This window comes from Leucoraja erinacea, chromosome 1 (assembly GCF_028641065.1).
Source record: "Leucoraja erinacea ecotype New England chromosome 1, Leri_hhj_1, whole genome shotgun sequence".
In the NCBI taxonomy this organism is placed as follows: Eukaryota; Metazoa; Chordata; class Chondrichthyes; order Rajiformes; family Rajidae; genus Leucoraja; species Leucoraja erinaceus.
This window is the reverse complement of record NC_073377.1, coordinates 68,873,488-68,896,457: the sequence shown is the minus strand read 5'-3', so window position 1 is coordinate 68,896,457 and position 22,970 is coordinate 68,873,488. Positions and strand designations below refer to the sequence as shown.

General features: G+C 42.6%; 1 protein-coding gene across 1 annotated transcript in view; it reads right to left on the bottom strand.

The window, feature by feature from the left end:
* gabrg1 (gamma-aminobutyric acid type A receptor subunit gamma1) overlaps nt 1–22,970 on the bottom strand; it is a 153,174-nt gene that overhangs the window by 71,798 nt on the left and 58,406 nt on the right. Inside the window, exons 2-3 of the mRNA XM_055636784.1 lie at nt 10,921–11,069; nt 2,897–2,964 (exon numbers count right to left, since the gene is read on the bottom strand). Coding sequence (XP_055492759.1) covers nt 2,897–2,964; nt 10,921–11,069 — 217 coding nt within the window. The remainder of the gene's footprint in view (nt 1–2,896; nt 2,965–10,920; nt 11,070–22,970) is intronic.

The window sequence follows — 22,970 nt, the reverse complement described above, 5'->3', positions numbered from 1 at the left end:
CCACCTGCAGATTCCCCCTCCATCGGATGCCATTTTGATAGGGAGATCTATTACCATTTCTTCATTGTTGCTGTTGTGGGGCGAAAATCCCGAAATGAAAGCGAGGTGCCAGGTGTTTCTGGAGGTACCTTTAATAATGTCCTTCTTGTCATCAGAGAAGTCCGCAAGAGGAAGATGGCGCCCAAGCCTTATATCCCTCTAGCTAAGGGCCGCCTCTGGACTCAACCATTCCCGTGCCGAGGGGTTTGATAGTTGTCATGGCCCGACCCTTGGGAGCCGCCACAGGACCCCCCCCAGAACCGGAGGCACGAAACACACTGGTGGTCGTACAACCTGGCCAGACCGCGTACGGAAGTCAGCCGACCGAGGGGCTGGCGGTGGTACAGGTGGAGGGACAAGTGGAGGGATGGGTTGAGGGACCGGCGGGAGGACAGGTGGAGTGACAGGCAGAGGGATCCATGAAGGGGGGCGCCCTCGAGGCCGAGGTTGGGCAACCAGCACCGGCTGGTCAATGTCCAGATGTGCTGGCTTCAACCGGTCAATCGACACTGTCTCCGGCCGACCCCATGTCCAGGACAAAAGTCGTCTGTCCGTGCTCCTGCACCCGGAATGGGCCCTCGTACGGCCTCTGGAATGGTGGCCGGCGGGCATCACGGCGCAGGAAAACGTAGGGGCAGTCCCAGAGGGCTGTTGGCATGTGCGGGCGAAATGTCTAATAGCGGGACATCGGGACGGGTGCGAGCCTGCCAACCTGCTCGCGAAGGCGCTTTAGGGTGGATGAGGGCATTCCCTGCTGCCCCGGCGCCGACAGCACGAACTCCCCGAGCACCATGAGTGGCGACCCGTAAACGAGCTCCGCTGAGGATGAGGCCAAGTCCTCTTTAGGAGCAGTCCGGATGCCCAGCATGACCCACGGCAACTCGTCCATCCAGTCCGGGCGGGAGAGTCGCGCCTTCAGCGATGCCTTGAGCTGCCGGTGGAACCTCTCCACCAGGCCGTTAGCTTGCAGGTGATAGGCCGTGGTGTGGTGCAGCCGCACACCCAACAAGTGAGCCATGCCGACCACAGCTCGGAGGTGAAATATGGCCCCCGGTCCGAGGGGATGTGCACCGGCACCCCAAAGTGAGCAATCCAGTGCGCGGACAACGCACGAGCACACGTAGCCGTTGACGTGTCAGCCAGTGGTATGGCCTCCGGCGGTCCACCATCGTGAGGAGGTGGGTAATACCCCAGGATGGCGGGGAGGCCCCTTAATGTCCACGTGGAGATGGTTGAAATGCCGGTGAGGTAGGCCGAACTCCTGGAGGGGCGCCCGGACGTGGCGCGCATCAAGTCATCGACCAACCAGTGCTGGTTGGCCAACCTCGGCCTCGAGGGCGCCCCCCTTCATGGGTCCCTCTGCCTGTTGAAACCAGATGTGCAGCTGGGTGGTCCAGAAGGTGGGTAACTTCACCGAGACCGTGTCGAGAGACAGGGCCGGGTCAGCCTTTGAGGTGGAAGGATGGGCGGTTGTCTCCATCATGACGATAATAGAGCGTCAGGGGTCACCAATGTGGGGCAAAAGTCCCGAAATGAAAGCGAGTAGTCAGGTGTTTCGGGAGGTACCTTTAATAATGTCCTTCTTGTCATCAGAGAAGTCCGCAAGAGGAAGATGGCACCCAAACCCTTGCCTATTATCCCTCTAGTTAAGGGATCAACCATTCCCGTGTCGAGGGGTTTAATAGTTGGGGTGGAACGACTCTTGGGAGCCGCAACACTGTGTCTAAATTGTGCAATCCACTCCCCAACATTATTGTGGGAGTATCTTTGTATCTTCACGAGAAGGACATCATCAATTCCCGAAGTTAGCTCACCACAATCTTATTGAGAACAATTATTCAGCTCAGCCCACACCCCCCAAAAGGAGAATTAAAGCAAATGATCTACACTATTATTATAATCACAGAACAATGCACAGGAAAATATTACTGTTTGTGAGCTTCAGAGAAGCGAATATAATTTTAGATACAAAGTGCTGGAGTAACTCAGTGGGTTAGGCAGCATCTCTGGTCCAAGTTTAGATGCTATTAGATTGACTAAATCAACGAAAATTCTCATCATCAATTTAGTTGACGTAATTGAGATGGAAAAGCTGAAGTTTGTAGTCGTTTGGTCATTGGAGATGGGCAAATCTAAAATGATTGATGCTTAAATATATATATTCTCCATCAAAGGGAATCTACCCAAGGGAAATCTCAAGCAGGAAGAATAACGATGGATGGAGTTCACTTCCAAAATTCAATCCAATAACCTTGTACATTTATATGAAATATGTTCCTTTTTAATGGATCATTCTGATTGATGATCAAAAGACTGAATTCTTATATGACTCATCAGAAATGTTTCAGTGCCTCAGGTTTAATTTGCAATACTTAAGGCCCATCAAATTCTGCAAGTCAATTGATGTTGTCTGACTCTGACGACTAACCAACAAATAAAAGCAAACCTACAGATAAAGTTACTTTTCGTCCTAAACTATGTTTTTTTCTGTGACTTTTCTTCCAAAACTATGTTTTTTTTCTGTGACTTTTTGGCCTGTAATATAATTGGGATACAACTGCTAAAAAAAGACATAATTGGTTGAAAAGACTGCCATTGGTAAATTCACTGTAAACCAGTGATAATGCATTCAATAATCTGCCAATTTCGTCCTTTCTAGTATCTGTTATGCGGGATATTATGGGAGCATTTCAGTCAGTAAATTTGAATGAATTTAGTGACCCAGTAACTTAATGAGCAAAACAAAAATTATAGTTTAGCTCCTGGCACATCACTGACAACTGAATAACAAAGCTAGTAAAAAGTAATATTGGTACACAGTCAACCATATACAACACACAGGGACTGATTGACTCACCATATTAATCGCATCAACTGGTCCAATGCTGTTCACGTAGATGTCACTTTCAATCATTGTTGGTCTCACTGTAAAATTACCACATTTACATTGTAACCACGACAAAGTATAATTAAAAACGCTTTTGTCTACAGTATTTCTCGGTTTAGCAATATAAAATCACATTTATCAAAAAAAACATCTGTTGAAATTGTTTGGTGTAAATTGTGACATTTTTTTAATTATAACTTGGGAACAGGGAAAATGGGCTTTCTTTTAAATGACAGTTCTTATTAGCACCTCCCTACCTGCTGCTCCTTACATTTATAGGCAAATATTTACTTACATCATTGCAGATGGCGTACATTTAGTTTAATACAATCTGTCGAGTAGTCAAAATATTGTTTAAAGCAATATTCTTTCGACCACCTTTACTAAAATATCAAAACTGTGAATATAATCATCCATGACAGTTAAACATAACCTATGAATGGGTGTTTACTTAATGACCACCCATCATCATACCGCAACTAAGGAAGTCATGCTCATGACAATTAGCAACATTGGCATTCAGGAACATGATCAGGCCAATTAGCTCTTCAAATCCTATCCATCACTCAATCCGATTTTGGTTACTATGTCATCAGTTCCATAATGGCACCATCCCCACAAGCCTCCCAAAACTTTTATTTAACAAAACTATATTAATCTCAGATTTAGATAATTGCTCTGATTGGTTACCAGTTGGAAAAAACATTCCAAATTTGAGGAAATGTTTCACATGAATTTCTGATGAGATTGGAAAGTCCCTTTCTTCCAGTAAATGTCCTTGCATTGCCAATGCAAAAATGTTTTCTCTTCCAATACCTTGATTATTCCCCTTAATACCATGAAAATTGATCAAATCATCCCACAGCGTTCTAAATTGAAGGAGATACAATTGTCATTTATCCACTGCCAGCTGCCTTGTAGAAATAAAAAAGTGCTTAATATATTTTAATTTACTCTAATGTTTTTGAACTATTTGCAGTATTTTTTTATTACTTTGTAATCAGTTGCTTCAAAAGTAGGGTGCCTTGTGGCCAGGTTTTGAAAATTCTCTTATTACCTCTATTCTGTACTGTGAACCTAACACAAATCACAATATCTTCTTCAATCTTCACTCACACACTGTGGATGTCTCACTGCCCCCTCAGCAACATCATCTAAAACACAATGTTATTTCCCACAATGCCATTCTCAACCTCAACACATGCCTTGACCGCCTCTAAGTTGCCAGGTTGCTTACCCGACATCCACTGGTGGATGGATAGAAATTATGTCTCATTAAATATTGGAGGCTAAAGCCATTGGCTTCAGAAGATTCACCAAACTTTGCCCCCTGCCTTTCAGCATCACCTATCTCTCTGGAACGGTCTAAAATTAAATATATCTAAGAAGGATGTTAGTTTATACCAAAGATAGACTCAAAATGCTTGAGTAACTCAATGGGTGAGGTAGTATCTCTGGAGAATAAAATATGGCCTGAAAAAGGGTTCTGACACAAAACGTCCCCTATTCGTTTTCTCCAGAGATGCTGCCTGACCACCTGAATTACTCCAGCATTTTGTGTCTAAAAATAGAGCTAGATTCTGTATAACCTCACTACCCTTTTTAACCAGAGAGGAGCCACTGACCATATATCATCTCATCATTAAGTTTGCCTCTATTCTGTACAGTGAACCTAACACAAATCACAATGTCTTCTTCAATCTTCACTCACACACTGTGGATGTCTCACTGCCCCCTCAGCAATGTTAGAATCTTCTAAACCAGGCCATCATTAAGTTTGTCTGTTTAACCCCATGAAACCCTGCCAAACACCACTCTGGCTTAGTCCATTTGCTCTTGACTGTGGAATCTCCCTTTTAACTTCTCAACTTGACTGTTTTAACATGGCCATGGTCAGCCTTCCCTTTTGTTAGTCACCATCCACTGAGAGTCAAGTGTCATAAATTGCTGCCCTGGTGTGGAAGGGAGGTGCTAATAATTGTTTTGGTCCAGCCAATTTCCTTCATATATATTTTTAAATTATAAAGTGTCACCTAGGCCCGAACTAGGCATTAGGGGGGTAGATGAGGAGAAAGTGCTTGTGGCTACAGACTGTAGGTCTGGGCAAGGCCCAAATTGAAGCTGTTATAGAGTTTGTAGACATAGAGGAGTTTAGAGAGAAAGTCAAGAACATTTAAACAGGAGTCTGGAAAAAAATTACAACACATAATGTCTATCAGGACCATATGTTTGTTTTTGGGCATGGCATTTGTCTTTTTGATTTCAAAATTATATCAGATGTGGAACTGAACAGTCAGTTGTCAAGGGTGCTAATAAACCAATGCAGGAATGACAGATCACTATGCAAAGCTGATTGGACATTTTTCTGGCTCATACCTCAGCTCTATCTAAGTCTCTTTTAATCAACTACTTCCGCGTAAGAGTTCAGCAGCAGGAAAATTGCACCAACTCTGGTATATAGAAGTGCCTTTAAGATCTGAGTGCACCATGTGGTATGACATTCAAGGCTCTGTTTACACCTGTCTCTGCTATTAGTTAGGAACTTGTTATTGTTAATAAATTAGGTTTTGTTGATTAGAAGGGTTTCAACCTGAAACGTCACCCATTCGTTTTCTCCAAAGATGCTGCCTGACCCGCTGAGTTACTCCAGCATTTTGTTTCTATCGTTTGTTGACAGATCTCACTGTAATTTATCCTAAAAATCATGAAACCCAACAGAAGCAAAACTTACAGATATTACATTCACAGCCAGCTTGAGAATGCACTACTCAAGGGATGAGCAGGAGAGTAATTCAATTCTGATATAATGGAGACACAAGAAACTGCAGATGGAATTCTGAGCAAAAAACAAATTGCTGGAAGTAGTCAGTGGGATGGAAAGGACAGGAGATGTTTGGGTTGGGTCATCCTGACCTGAAACATTGCCTGTCCATCTCCTCCACAGATGCTGTTGCGTTCTCCAGCACTTTCTCCATATAATTAAGAATTGGGCTCATCTGAGTAAAGCAGTACAGAGGTAGGCAGTGAACATAGCAAATATGTTGGAGAACTTGAGAGAAACTGTGGGTTGGATCCTTCCACTGTGTTTTGGAACCAGTGGAAATGCTCCAGGAGGAGGAGACACATGATATTGTCTAGGTCCCAAGGGAGGAAACAGACCAGAGACATCCAAGAAAAGGAAGGTGGTATTGTTACCAATGGTGGAGCTGAACATGCAGAAGACCCAATAAGTCCACTAATGGTACAACATGTAGACACCATCCTATTCAAGCAGAAAGCAGAAAGTAAAAAATATCAAAGGGATATTAAATATTAAAAAAGGTCTTAATCCAGTACTGTCAGTGATTTATCCCCATAAGCAGGAACCAGGAGAGATGGTGGGTGAACAGAGTCTGGAGCAGAATCTGAGCCAGTTGTAGAGGCAGCAGAGACTAGTAATCAATGGTAAAGGCTGAGTCATGACATTTGAAAAATCACAACATTGAAGGCTTCTTGTACTTCCGGTGGCGCTGGTGCCAGCAGCCTCCACCTACAGCCCGGTATCTTTTTGTTTTTTTGTTTATTTTGTTATGTTAAAAGTGTATTTTTTTTGTGTTTTTGGTGTTTTTATGTGGGGGAAGAGGGCACGGTGCGGGGGATACCGTCCTTCAGCCGCTTCCTGGTGAGGACGCGACTATTATTCGAGTCGCGTCCTCGCCCCCCCCCCCCTCCCCCCACAGCGGCCTACCTACCTGGATTGGCGCGGCCTTTCCTGCCGGGATCGACCGGAGCTCCAGCAGCGGCGGGACAGCGCTGAAACATCGCGGGGCTGGTGATGCCTTACCGGGGGTCGCCGTTTGGAGCCCGGAGTGCTGGACCTGCTGCCGACATCATGGAGCTGCGGGTTGCAGAACTCCCAACGCGGGCGGCGCTGACTACAACGCGGGGTCCTGCGACTCTGCCCAGCTCGACCTGCGGACTCGGGAGCTGCAGACTCCGGCAGCGGGAGGCGGCTGATCGGGAGGTCCGGGCCGCTGAGGAGGAGGATACTCACCGTCGGGGTTCGGCGTCGGCGTTCCACCAGCCCGGCGTGAGGGCCTGAACATCGGGCCACCCGGGGCGGCGACTGCGGGTGCTCGGAAGGCCCCGACTACGGATGGACACGGAGGGGAGGCTGGCTGGACTATGGTGCCGTCCTCACCTGGGTGCCATTTATGTTATGTTGTGTTGTGGACTTTTTGTGTTTGTGCTTTTGTTAAATTTTTAATTCAACTTCAATTTTATTTTTTAATATGTTTTATTATTTATTTATTATTTATTTTTATTATTTTTCTTGTGATTTTTTTTAACGATACTGCTGTACGGGAAATTCATTTTGTTGTCTCAAAGTGAGGCAACGACAATAAAATTTGAATACAAGAATACAAGAATACAAGGCTATGGACAAATACGGGATTCGTATTTAGGGATGGTCACTGATCAACATGGTTTTGTTGGGCCAAAGGGCCTATTTCTATGTTGAATGGCTCAACTATTCCATAACAACAAAGAAACTACATTCAAACATGTGGAAACAAAACTGAAGGCATTCTCTGAGAATAATAGGTTCTAAATGCTGATTATCTGGGTGTCTGTCAGCAAGGGGAAAAGCTTATTGTGCTGCAGGAATCAACAGCTAAACCAGATGCTAGCTTGGGAAGAAAGTGTCAACTGCAGATGCACTACAGAGGCCACTGTGAGGTCAACAATAAAACTACGAGAGTGTAACAAATTTGTTTTAATAGGGGGAAAATGTGTATGTAAGCGCAAGTAAATGTTCATGAACTGAATATTAGATAGTGTGGGTTTTGATGCTCTATTGTACCAGGCACTGTCTTGGTTGAGAGTTTGGAGACACAAGAGACTGCAGATGCTGTGGTATGGATCAAGAAACAAATTGTTGGAGGAGCTCAGTGGGTCAGGTAGTATCTATCGTGGGAGAGGGATGGTGGACATTTAGGCCAAGACCCTGCGAGGGACTGAGAGTGTAAATGGGAAATAGTCAGGATAAAGGTGCGGGAGGGTGAGGTGTGGCAGGATCAGGCAGGTGATAGAGACTAGACGAGGAAGAGGGTGATGAGTGAACAGATCGGGTAAGGGACGTGGAGTTGGGAGGTGGCAGCAAATGGGGGATTGTAGAGACAGGTAGGGAGAGAAAAACAGCAAAAATATATAGCTTGCAAACAGTAAAACCTATATCAGTAAAATCTATGTGCTGTTCAAAGGAACCGTCAACATCAAAAAGGGTTGGTTCTTGATTCCCTTCCTTTGGCTGCAACTGTAGCAGCAGTTAGTCTTTGCTGGGCAGAAAAGCCAGTGGGAAGAGGTCCAAGGGGGACAATCCCTGTCAGACAGAAAAAAAAAATGGCCAACGACAGATACAAAATGCTGGAGTAACTCAGCGGGTCAGGCCGCATCTCTGGAGAAAATGGGTAGGTGATGTTTCTGGAGGGGATCCGCCCTCATACTTGCAGTCAGAAAAGGGCCATGTTGGTGAAGGGCGAGGGAAGGAGGACTTTCAAGGAAAAACATTATCTGATAGTTTGGGAAGCACTCCTACCTATTGTACTGTAATCCTGTAGTTAAATCCTCCTGAAATAAAGTCCAACGTGTTGATTGTAGAAACAATGAATTGCAGATTCTGTTTAACACAGAAAGTGCTGGAGTAACTCAGCAGGTTAGGCAGCATCTATGGTGAACTAGAGTGTGGTCCAAAGCTATTTTCTACCTCACTGGAGACCCTTCAGACTATCTTTAATCAGACTTTACTGGACTTAGTAAATTCCCTTTATCATGTATCTCTACACTGTGGATGGCTCAATTGAAATGATGTATAGTCTTTCCGTTGACTGGTTAGCACACAACCGATGCCTAGTAAACTAAACTGATTTAAAAAAATAAAATAAACCAAGAACATGGTAGGTGATATTTCAGTTTGAGATCCTTCCAAACATGGATAGATCCTGACCCAAAACGTTACCTACCCATGTTCTCCAGAGATGCCGCCTGACCTGCTGAGTTACTCCAGGACTTTGTGTCCAACATGTTGTTTGCCTTACAAATGCTTGCTGTACCTGCAATTTAACTTTCTCTGATTCATATACTAGAACACCCATTTTTTGGACACCAGCCCCTTTCAATCCTTCATCATTTGAAAAAAAGCACTCCTCAGTTATATTTTTTCCAACTTAATCGGATAACCTCACATTTTTCCACACTATATAGCATTGGCCACAATGTTCTTACCCATTCGCCTAGTTTATTTATATCACCTAACGCCTCTCTGCATCTTCTTAGCAACCCTCAATGGCACCCATCTTGTATATATAGCATATAGTCCCTCAAGCAAATCGTTGAAATAAATTGTAAATGATAATGTTCCCAATGCTAATTATTGAGGGACCTCATTAGTTATGCCCTCTCCTACTGAAAATGACCCATTAATTTCAACTGTTTTTTTTTTATCTTTATTCAGTCCTCAGACCCTGCCAATATATTGCATATATTGTGCTCTATTTAATCACTTCCTTTGAAGCACCTTATCAAAGATCTCCTGAATGCCAAGTATATCACACCCACTGACTCCTCATTATCTATTCTGCTAATTAACTTAAAAAAAAAACTAATGGATTCGTCAAACATGACATTCATTTCATGTCCATATTCACTCTGTTGAATCCCATTATTATTTTCTAAATCCCCTCTTACCACTTTCTAAAATGGTTCCAGTATTTCCCTTGTTACTGGCGTCATTAACTGATCAGCAGTTCTCCATTTTTCCCTTCCCTCTTCCTAAAATTAGTGTAATCCTGGAATACTACAATCAGCACATCCATTATCTCCATGGGCTCTTTCTTAAAAACTTGGTGATCATTAAGTTTTCAATCATTTTTATTGCTGTACAGTATGGAAAGATATGAGGTTATCTGTTTGAGAACATTGATCATCAGGTCCCAGGGATTTAGTTACTTTCAATTCCATTCAATACTTCCATTTATAATAATGATATTTTATTACACATACCTCAAACTTAAAATTTAGTTTCTCTATTTCAGGCGCTGCCCAGTGTGTGAACTATTTCCAATATTTTTCTATTTACTTCATAATTTAAAAAAAATATGGGGCAGCACGGTGGTGCAGCTGATAGAACCACTGCCTCACAGCACCAGAGACCCAGGTTCGATCCTGATCTCAGGTGCTGTCTGCGTGTAGTTTGCTTGCTCTCCCTGTGACCAGATGTGATTCCTCAGGAAGCTGTAGTTTCCTCCCATATCACACAGACGTGCAGGTTTGTAGGTTAATTGGTCTCTATAAATTATGCCTGGTGTGTAGGGTGTGGATGCAACCGTCAGATAACAGAACTAGTGTGAACAGGTGATCAATGATCGGTGTGGACTGGGTGGGCCGAAGGGCCTGTTTCCATGTTGTTCCTTTCAATTAAATTGTCAACAAATTTTGTTTTTGTATAGAATGTTTTGCTCCGCCTTCACTTTAATTCCCAGATCTTTCTAAAATAAAAAAAACAATGTCATTCCAATTAATAAATTTACATTTTTTAATTATTTTAAAGTTGATGCTCTATCGAACTCCCAAATAAATTATGTGCACTGACAAATTAGTTTAGTTTAGTTTAAAGACAGCATGGAAACAGGCCCATTGGCCCACCGAGTCCACACCAGTGCTCATCCACACACTAGTTCTATCCTATATACTTGGGACAGAAACCAATTAACCTACAAAACTGCATGTCTTTGAAATCTGGGAGGAAACCTAAGCACTCAGTGAAATCCTACAGTCTCAGAGAGTACGTACAAACTCTGTACAGTCAGCATCTGAGTCAGAATCGAACCCAGGCCACTGGCATTGTCAGGCAGCAACTCTAATGTGGCGCCATTGTGCCACCCACTATCTGGCAACTAATACATTACCTTTATTAGTTTGTGAAAAATACAATCAATTGTGTAAAAAAAACTTACCTCCAATATCTGGTCTAAGTTTGTTGTCATATCCTTTCAGTAAGTTATTCAGAATATTGGTCACATCACTCTCATGGATTCTTGGTGCCAGGACCCACGTTCTATTTAACATTGCGTCCTCATAATCTTCCTCATCTACTTTGTTTGCACTAAACAAACAGATAGTACATCATAAGTAAGAAGCAGTATAAGAAAACATACAAAATAACTAAAGCAGCATATTACAATGATCTTTAGTATCATTATTTACCAATAGGAAACTCAAAGCCCTTATATGTCAAAATCTATCATGTCCCAGTAAGAACTGGACAGCAAACTAATGAAAGTATTTTATTCATAAAGAACCTTTGAAAAAATTGAATCGTAGAATAATGCAGCAGGTCATTCTGAGCATTGTACCAGTGTTACCTGTTTTGAAAGCATTGTCCAATTAGAGCCACTTTTCTCCTCTCCTGCTCTTGAAAGCTGCTCATGAAAGAGTTGTAAACAGGACTTCCAGATCTCCCTGCTTGAGCATCATTTCTTCGGTTCACAAAATAGTACCATTTGGACTGTACTACCACTCTGTGTTGTCTCTCTCCACAGTTACACTGTGCACTTTTTTTGCATGAAATTGTATCAGTCATTTGTCTGTCTTATCACTAGTTTGTCTGTGGCCTTCAGAAGTCTGTTACTATCTTGTTTGTCATTAATAATGTTGCCATGCTTTGCCTCAATTTTCTTGTCTATGTTTTTGTTCTAGTTCTTGTAGCAAGTGTTTATGTTATTTGCTATTATAATTCATACATAACAAGAAAAGGAATAGGCCGAACAGTAATCCCAAGGGAATCACACTGCAGTATATACTTCCTAGTAAGAGATGTTCTGGTGTTTGTTGTACCTATAGTCCATTCAGAAATTTCAAAGAGGAGGAGTAGCAGTAAATGAAAGAGAAAGATGAAGGTATACTGCAAGTATACCACCAGGGTGTGTGAATACGTATATTTAGTTTTGTTTTGCTTTCTCGTATAGAGATACAGAAAGGTAACAGACCCTTCCCCCCACCAAGTCCACACTGACCATGACCACCCATTCACACTAGTTCTACCTTATCCCACTTTTGCATCCCCTTCTTACATCTTAGGGGAAATTTACAGAAGACAATTAACCTACAAACCCGTACGTCTTTGGGAAGTCTTTACGGAGGAAACCCATGCAATCACAGGGGAAACATGCAAACTCCACATCGATAGCCCCAAAGGTCAAAATCGAACACAAGTGTCTGGTGTTGTGAGGCTGCTGTACTATTTTATTTTGTACAAGAATCCAGAGGCCTTTTTGTACCTCTGGATTTGCACCTCAGTATCTGATTGCTAATGCTCTATCAACATTGTAACCTAAATAAAACACATCACTGCATTGGTACTCTTTCCATTTGTACTTGTATAGCTTGATATGCCCTTACTTATTCTTAGCATTATTACTGCCCTTTGTTATTTGTGTAATAATCATAAAATGAAGGTAACTATTTCCAAACATTAGAAGATTAGAATAGTTAAATGGTTTGTTTCCTATCATTGTGTGCCCCAAATCTACAGCTTTGTGATAGCAGCATGCAGCTTTTTATCCTCAGCGGATGTGGATGGCATTGAGATGAATAGGTGTATCATGGTGCAATATTCTATACATTGCACCATTTCTGTAGCTATCTTTAAAGTTTGTTGAATATTTCCTCGATGCTCTGCTGCTTTTCTGCTCCTTTAGCCTCAGTGTCTTTCACCCACTGCAGCAATACATTGTGCTGCTGACAAGAAGCTTAATCTGTTCTGTCACAGCACTTGCACAAAGATATACACTACCACATCACCAGCCATGTTGTGAGCGGCAAGCACTTGTTTAGAACGGCCCACAGGCTTTTGATCTAGGGTGAGCAATGAACTATTAATTAGATGCTCTCTGAATCGCCCGTTATGTTTTGACTGAATTCATGCTGCAAATTTAATAAAACTGCAAGAACTTATACCACAAATTCTTTATTTAGCGATAAACCAAAATAGGAATGGGAGAATGTCATTGCCAATATCATTTACCTGTGTAGCTTAAGTAAATGACAACTTGCAAGTGAAGACTTTTGAATGCATGGTTTTGAGATCTCCCTATTCCCAAATTTAGCAAAGAAAATGAAATGAATGGCAGAGGTGCCTGAAGTGTTTTTTTTTTACTTCTATATTGCCCTTGTTATGACATTAAACATTCCGTTAACTGATCCTTTACTTCATTTGTTTCTTCATCCTGTCCCGTTTTCCCTCCCTTCACTGTCCTACTGTAAAAATATTGATCTTAGTTTTGAGTATAATCCAATCCTTCAAAGATATCTGCATCCTAAAGAGTTATAATTTGAGTGAAGAAGTTTCCCTTCTATTCATTCCTAAATGTCTGACTTTTATCCTGAGACTTTGACCTCGGATCTTAAACTTTCTAAATGACCTTCAATTCCTACCCTACTAATTAATCTCAGAATCAAATGTCTTCATGGAGAACATCCTTTATTTTTTATGAATTGAAGGCAATCTTGTAAATCTTTCCTCAATTAGAACGATCCCTTAACATTGCAGTATTATAAATCTATATTATATTTCTTGCAGGGAATACCCATGGTTAGGTATAGACATCAAAACAGGAATAAATACTTGAATTATGATCTCAGCAAAGCACAGCATAATTGAAATAAGACTTATTTATCCTTGCACAGTAATCATCTTGCAATAAATGTCCATGCTCCATTTGTCTTCCAACTTAACTGCCGTATCCACATTAACATTCTATATTTTCTGAAACAACATACCAAAGGTCCCACTATAAACCAATTAATTAGTTTCTCACCATTTAAAATGGATTCTGCCTTTTTCTTAATTTCATCAAAGTGAAATACTTCAGCTTCACTGACATTTGTCTCCATCTGCTACTTTCCTCCTTGTTATACCCTTTTGTAGATATTTAGAGTCCTGTTCAGTGTTTACTTTCCCACGTAGCTCAGTAATATCAGCCAACATGGAAATGGTACACACTGATCTTTCTCTTGTTATTAATTTGGACTACAAATAGTCGAGACACCTTAGTGATGCATCTGACACCTATCACCAACAACCCTTAACTAATTGATTCATGATAATACATCACCTCCTTATGAGCCCCTTTTTGTATGAAACATGTTCATATGCTATTGATATGATGCAACCATAAGTTCATCCTTCTTAACTTGCTAGTTAAGTGGGCACTTCAGCGTCCCCTTTCCCTGTCTATTGGGATATGGGGAGAAGGCAGGAATGGGGTACTGATTGGGGATGATCAGCCATGATCACATTGAATGGCATTGCTGGCTCGAAGGGTTGAATGGCCTACTCCTGCACCTATTGCCTATTGTCTATAAAACAATTTTGTCTCTGTCAGATCATATTATAATGTTTATATAATGTTCCTCCTACCTTGCCATTGTTGCCGATATCCAAGTAAAGTTTGCATTTAGTTGGAACTATCCAGAAAAACAGAAATCTTGAAGCCTCTCACAATGGCACCCTGCACGTCATCTATAAAACAATGCTATCAGGGTGGTGTGGCTATATGCCCACAAAGTTGGGCAGGACTAGTATTTTTACACAGAGGGTGGTTAGTGCCTGGAAAGCATTGATATTGAAGCAGATGTGTTCATGTAATTTTAAAATACTATTTTAGATAGCCATAGGGATATGCATTGAAATAAGGGAATAATAATAATAAGGGAGATAAGTGATGGTCTTGGCATCATGTTTGGCACATGTTTGTGTTTTACTTATCTATGTTCTATGTTCCAAGAGCTGGATTTTTCACTAACGCATGATCCAACAAATAGCAGCAAATTGCTGACCATGCCTTGGAACTTCTGAGCTTCTGTTGAAATCAGAAAATTGCTCACAGGAACTTGTAGAAATATCAGCGATTATGCAGGAACATTTTGACATTTCTCTGCAAAATCTAGACGTACATCCCTATTAATTAATCAAGTTACCAATTATCTGTCTTCTTTCTTAAATATCACTGATAGAGTTGCTATATTCTAATTGTCCTGATCTAATGTAAAATTCAGGGATTCTTGGAGCATTAATAGGAACCCTTTTGAAACACAGCCTATCCCTGGAGCATTAGGATGTTTGCTGTCAGATCCAGCAGATTTGGGGATTTTAATCCTTAATTTTTCCAATTCTCCCTCTTTATTAACATTATCAACTTTAAGTTCCACCCTGTCATTATGTCTTTGATTTCCTCGTTTTCTATTACATTTGTCTGCTACAATTGAAGGAGTCGCCATAAATGTATGTAATGTCCCAGCCATTTCTTTATTTTTCATTTCAAATTTCTAGCTTCTGCTTTTAAAGGACCTAACATTAATTTTGCTGTTCTTATTTTATTTTGTATATTTGTAGTTGTCACATTTCTTTTAAGTTTCTTGTCAATTTATTCCATTCCAGTTGCCCGCTAATTGAAGTTGGTTTCTAAAACATTCCTGTTCAGGCTCACTAGTCTTCTAAGCGATATTATAAAACTATTATTTTAATTCAACGAGATTGTTCACACTTGTAGTCACAGGTTCTTTTTAAATGATATCTCAACTGTCCCATGGCTAGCCATTTTTATCTATTTATCTATTCCTGTTTGCTTCTGAACAGATTATGAGCCAACCACATTTGAGTTAGGAATCACACATGGGTCAGATTTCACAGTTGTGAAGTAAACCGTGCTATCAATGAATATTCAGCAGTTTTGTGGCCCATGTCACCTGACACTGATTTATTTAACTACTTGAATTGTCCCAGCTATCATGGTGGGATTCAATAAAATTCTTGCAGAACCACAACAGATATGTAAACATGATACTCTGTAAAACCATAATAAACAACAAAAAAGTTTGTACATATATGTGTGTGTGTGTGTGTGTGTGTGTGTGTGTGTGTGTGTGTGTGTGTGTGTGTGTGTGTGTGTGTGTGTGTGTGTGTGTGTGTGTGTGTATACTGTATATATAGATGCATATGTATATACAAACCTTTCTGTATATTAATATATATATATATGTGAAGGGAGAGGGAGAGGGAGAGGGAGAGGGAGAGGGAGAGGGAGAGGGAGAGGGACAGGGACAGGGACAGGGAGAGGGAGAGGGACAGGGACAGGGACAGGGACAGGGAGAGGGAGAGACCTCTTCGTTCCAGCACATTTAAGTTACAGAAGCAGGCCCTGATGCATCCAGTCAATATGCTCTCTACTGTACAAAAGAGTATTCATTGACATATCAAATCTCCTCAATCTCTCCACTGCCGTCCTGTTGATGAAGACATGTTTATGGACAAAGATAGGTTTGTGGATCCTTGACCTTCAGTTCCTTGGCTTTACTGGCATTGAGAGCAAAGTCTCTGAATCAATTAAATATCTTTGGTTAGTGGTGCAATAACTAACTATAGTGTCCATATGGCACAGTGGATTCATGAATTGATTTAGAATAGCATAGGTTTTTTATTAGTTTTGCTTCCCTTGGCTACATCCTGTATGGTGTTTGCATGGTTTTATAATAACATAGTGATCAGAACTGTGCACACAACTCCTGTTCAGACACTACCTGGGCATTGAGTTAATTCAGAATCGCTTACCGGGTTTCTGAAGCAAGTGAAGCATGCACAAGTCATCTCTCCTATAATACTTGTGGAAACTGATGGTGATACTATATGAGCTGTGGTCTGCTGGCTGATCTTGACTATGGATCATTTAATGTGTTGCACCACATGAGAACATAAATGACTGGATGCTCTGAGTATTTGTGACAATTTAACCATGGGAATATAGAACATGCAGCCTACTTTGCAATGCTACAGTTATCCTGTGGGCAACGGTGAGATTATCATTCATGGCAGAAAGCACTTCCAAAAAAAACCAGCTCATAAATGCCAGCCATGTACCTACGTCTTCATTAACTATTCCCACTTTCAGTCAATTCTTTTCCTCACAGATTAGTATGTATGTGCACTCATGCATGCAGTCAGTCGTCTGGCACGTATTTTATTCATTATCAGGCACTCCTTGCAAGAATAAACTTCTGAGACATTTCTGTACTTGTCTATTTAATGAACGACCTTTGGCAGCACAGTGCTGGGGATTGGGATGTTAGGCTTCAATCCACTTGGCTCAGGTGGCCTCATTTGATGGGGAAACATAATTCTAAAAGCTTGTTGCAATGTAACCTGCATTCAATGGATTTAGTAGACTTGCAGAATGAGAGCCATTGAATCATATAGCACACAAACAGGTTGTTAGGCCCAACTCATTCATGCCAACCAAGATGCCTCATCTGAACTAGTCACATTTGCCTGTTTTGGGCCCATTTCCTTCCAAAGCTATCCTATTCATGTACCTTTCCAAGTGCATTTTAAATGCTGTTATAGTGCCTGCCCTATCCACCTCCCCTGGCCACTCATTCCACATACCCACCACCCTCTGAGTGAAATAGAAACATAGAAAATAGGTGCAGGAGGCGGCCATTTGACCCCAATCCAGCACCGTCATTCATTGTGATCATGGATGATCATCCACAATCAGCAACCCATGCCTGCCTTCTCCCCATACCCCTTAATTCCGCTAGCCCCAAGAGGTCTATCTTTTAAATGCATCCAGTGAATTGGCCTCTACTGCCTTCTGTGGCAGAGAATTACACAAATTCACAACTCTCTGGGTGAAAATGTTTTTTCTTATCTCAGTTTTAAATGGCTTCCCCTTTATTCTTAGACTGTGGCCCCTGGTTCTGGACTCCCCCAAAATTGGGGAAAAAATTCCTGCTTCTAGGTTGTCCAGTCCTTTTATAATTTTATATGTTTCTATAAGATCCCCTCTTATCTGTCTAAATTCCAGTGAATACAAGCATAGTCTTTCCAATCTTTCCTTATATGACAGTCCCACCATCCCGGGGATGGTTTATCTCGTGAACCTACGCTGCACTGCTTCAATAGCAAGGATGTTCTTCCTCAAATTAGGAGACCAAAACTGCACACAATACTCCAGATGTGGTCTCACTAGGGCCCTGTACAACTGCAGAGGACCCCTTTACTCCTATACTCAAATCCTCTCGTTATGAAGGCCAACATGCCATGTCACTGCCTGCTGTACCTGAATGTTTACTTTCAGTGACTGATGTACAAGGACACCCAGGTCTCGTTGCACTTCCCTTTTTCCTAATCTGACACCATTCAATGATAATCTGCCTTCTTGTTCTTTCCGGCAAAGTGGATAACCTCACATTTATCTACATTATACTGCATCTGCCATGCATCTGCCCACTCACCCTGCAACCTCCCAGCACGCTCTTTGCAGTTCACACTGCCACACAGCTTTGTGCCATCTGCAAATTTACAGTGTTACTTTTAATCCCATCAGCTAAATCAGTAATATGGGGTTGGACAGGCTAGATGCGGGAAGATTGTTCCCGATGTTGGGGAAAGTCCAGAACAAGGGGTCACAGTTTAAGGATAAGGGGGAAATCTTTTAGGACCGAGATGAGGAAAACATTTTTCACACAGAGAGTGGTGAATCTCTGGAACTCTCTGCCACAGAAGGTAGTTGAGGCCAGTTCGTTGGCTATATTTAAGAGGGAGTTAGATGTGGCCCTTGTGGCTAAAGGGATCAGGAGGTATGGAGAGAAGGCAAGTACAGGATACTGAGTTGGATGATCAGCCATGATCATATTGAATGGCGGTGCAGGCTCGAAGGGCCGAATGGCCTACTCCTGCACCTATTTTCTATGTTTCTATGTTTCTATGTAATAGTTGCGGGCCCAGCACCGAGCCTTGCGGCACTCCACTTGCCACTGCCTGCCATTCTGACAGGGACCCGTTTATTCCTACTCTTTGTTTCCTGTCTGCCAACCAATTCTCTATCCATGTCAATATCCTACCCCCAATACCATGTGCTCTAATTTTGTCCACTAATGTCCTGTGTGGGACCATATCAAAGGCTTTCTGAAAGTCCAGATACACTGCATTCACTGGCTCTCCTTCATCCATTTTACTTGTCACATCCTCACAAAATTCCAGAAGATTAGTCAAGCAGGATTTCCCCAGGATTTCTTCTGGTTCTAGATACCCCAATTCTGCATGGAACTGATTGAAACTGGCCAGAACCTGGAATCCCTGCAGTTTGTCGTCCAAATCTTGATTCATTGAACATTTCTGAAGAACAGTTGAAACTCAAAACATGTGGTTGCTGGAGAACTAGAATAATAACAGAACATTCTCAAAACACTCAGCAAGTCTGGCAACATCTGTGGAAAAAGAAAGAGAATGAACAATTCTGGTCAAAGATCCTCCATCATTCCATGCCTCAAATTCAGGAGGTTTTTCCAACACGACCGACTGAATCTTGGTTACAGACCAGCAGGAAAACCATTTCTGTGCTTATGGGAGGAGAATAGAGAATTTCAGCCTGTGACATTTAAAGTTAATTTGTGGTGTTGTTAACTTTTTTGAAGTGAACAAGGGAAGCCCTTTTGCCCACGAAGCCCTGGGCTCAGATGTGCTGAGGGGAGATTGGGAATATCGGGCCTGGGATGTTAGGGAGGGCACAGGAACCCAAGGCCCACTGTGTGTGCTGATGAGACTGCGGAGACTGTGTGAGCTGATGAGAGTGTGGCGATCCTGGGCCCAATGTACTGATGGAGTGTGGGAACCCAGGGCCCAGTATGTTGATGTACAGGTCAACCTGAGGAGCAGCTTCAGCAACAGACTGGTTCAACCAAGATGCAGTACAGAACACCACAGGAGATCCTTTTTCTCTGGGGCTACCAAACTGTATAACTCCTCCCCCTTCCGGCATCTGTCGTGGGGTAGACTGACTCCCCTTCCCCTTCCCCTTCCCAATCTTTGCACATCCCCAATCCTTTCCACTCGTCACTTTAATTTCATGTTTCATGTATATTGTATTGCATGACTGTTGACAGATCAATATCAATATTTATCATGCCGTATCATATACTGATGGAGTGTGTCGACCTGGGCCCAGTGTGCTGATGGATGTGCGGGAATCCTGGCCACAATATATTTCGTAACAGAGCTCCAGGATATTGAGGTGCAGACAGGAATCAGCACCCTGCAAGCCAGATGCCCAACCATCGGAATTTTCATACAACCAGACAGCAGATTGTTAGAGGTTTACTGCAATGCCATTCGTTCTCAGAACAGAGGTGAGGGTAATTTTACATTCAGCTTCATAGGCTGACCATCTTCAACAAGTGACTGAGAATAAAATGAAGCTCACAATTCATGTATATAGTAGCATCCTCTATCCATGACACAAGGGACAGCAGAAGCTAGTTTACAAAAAAAAAAGATACCCAATGCTGGAGTAACTCAACGGGTCAGGCAGTATTTCGGTAAGACACAGATAGGTGTTATTTTGGGTTGGGACCATTCTTCAGACCTGAAACTACACCTATCTCAGTCCTCCAGAGATGCTGCCTGCTCCTCTGGCACATTGTCTTTTTTATCCTCTACATTCATGCTTGTCTGGAAGATTAAACGATGGAAAAAGTAATTGTTTGGTTAAAATGTAACTAAAGAAATTATTTTAAAAAACACTAATACTGCGGGCTTCCGCTGTAGCAGAACCACCAAGATAGCAACAGAAGTGTGTTGGAAGGAACTGTGGATACTTGTTTATACTGAAGCGAGCCACAAAATGTTGCAGTAACTCAGCGCAACATCTCTGGAGAAAAGGAATATGTGACCCTTCTTCAGACTGATTGGGGGGGGGGGGGGGGGGGGGGGGGGGGGGGGGGGGGGGGGGGGGGGGGCAGAAGAAAGCTGCAAAAGGGGAGAGGCAGGCCAAAGGTTGGCTTGTCAGCACAGGCAAGCAGGATTTTTTGACAGCAACAAATGTGGTTGTGAAGGACCTCAAAGGGACAGAAGCATCCTGAGGATAGATGAGCCCAAAGCCTTCTATCATTGTCCATTTGGAGAGAGAGAGAGAGTGAGAGGAGGTTACTTCAAGGCACTCCGACCCATTGATGGAATCCTGGGACCTTTAATGCAGTTTCTGAAGCACAAACTACATGCTTCCATGTTGAGGTGGGCACAAGGGAAAATGGATACAGGCATGAGCATCACAAGCTGTGCCATTATTTGTAAGTGAAAAGGGAAAGGGGGTGGGGAAGAATCCAGGAACCACATCCCTCACTGCTTGAACCTTCTCACCTTCACTGTCATCATCATGCTGCTTAAAAGAACTTGGCTCCAAACTTCAACTCCCAGAATGAGTGATGGCAAATCATGATTAACAGGTACAGATTTACACTCACACAAATTAACATTGAAATGAGATCAATTCATGAGGTTGTCATGCACTTTGTGCAAGAAGCGCTTCCAAGCACTTATTTCTGGCAACGGGGAATAACACGCCAGCTGAATCTCAGTGGGATGTGAATGCTTCCACCCAACCTGGTTCTCCGATTCCCCAGCTATCTGATTAGTCGATGCAGTACCATGACCAAAATACCAGAGCTGTAAATGTTAACTTTCAAGCTCCCCGTTTAATATCTCCAGATTAATAAATGCCTGAACTTCATTTCAGATGGAAAGGTCACTTTATGATTATCAAGTAACAACTAGTCACCTCTGATACACACAGCGGCTGCATCATGATCAGAATTCTCAACCATGCCAATGCAACGTGCCTCTGAGCACTACAGCAAAGAGCCTTCATAAAGCTGGCAGCAATAACCATTTGATACAATTAGGCGCTGCTGGATTGCTGTTACATGATCCTGTTGCAAGCCCACAATGACCTTCTTTTACACCTGTATAATTACTGCACCAAATGTACAATCTACAATTACTGCAGTTTTTTCTGAGTACTGAGTAAGTCGAATGAATCGTTTTAGAAATAATTTGGTTTAGATAATTTCCCTGTGTATTCCTTGATATTACATATTACATCAGAAACACAGGGGCTATCTGTGCTGTAGCTGCTGACCTTACTCAGATAAACATATTCAAGGCGCAGTGGGAGCGGGTGTCCTTATGTGATGTATACAATCTGTATCTTCCCCTTTGCTCTGCCTATTAGACCTATGTTTGACTTGATTGTATTTATGCATAATATTATTTGATGGATTATCTGGCGGTGTTTTCAAGAAGCGTGGTACAGTGGTGCAGTGGGCGGCACCGAGGCACAACAATAGAGTTGCAGCCTTGCAACAGATCGACCCTGGTTCGATCCTGACTATAGGTTCGCCCTGGGAATCGCTGGTTGGCATGACCTTGGTGGGCCAAAGAGCATGTTTCTATGCCATATCTCATAAATTCATGCTCATATGTTCTAGGAGAAGAATTAGGCCATTCAGCCCATCAAGTCTGCTTTGCCATTCAATCATGGCTTTCCCTCTCAACTCCATTATCCTGCTTTTGCCCCATAACCCCTGACACCCTTACTAACCTCGAAACTAAAAATAAACTAATCTGGTCTGATTGGATAGCATGCATGGCAAAACTTTTGCCTGTGCCTCAGTAAACATGACAATAATAAGCTTGAACCTAAACCAAAATCTAAATGAATTCTGAGCATGATTTTAGCACAAGGTGCATGTTGGGCTGAGCAGTGCATGCCTCCTGAGGAGTTACATGAAGCCGGAGCCCCCGCAAGCTGGAGCCCTCACGCCGTAAGTCGACGGAGCCCACGGCTGGGGCCTGTGTTGGGGCTACGGAGGCATCTGGAGAGGTCGGTGTAAAGGGCATCAACCGACAGACGAGGACGGTGGAGAGGCAGCTATACTAGAGAGGTCGGTGTAAAGGGCATCAACCGACAGACGAGGACGGACAACGTAGAGTGAGGACGTCGCTGCCGAGGGAAGGAACAATGGAGGACCCGGGGTGGGGGGAAGACCATGAGGGGGGGGAGAGGGGGGCGGAGAACTAAGGGGGACCTGGCGTGAATACTGTGTATACTTCATAACTTTGTCAGCACCCTTATGTGGTGACTATTTGCTTACCTTGGGTAGACAAACAAAG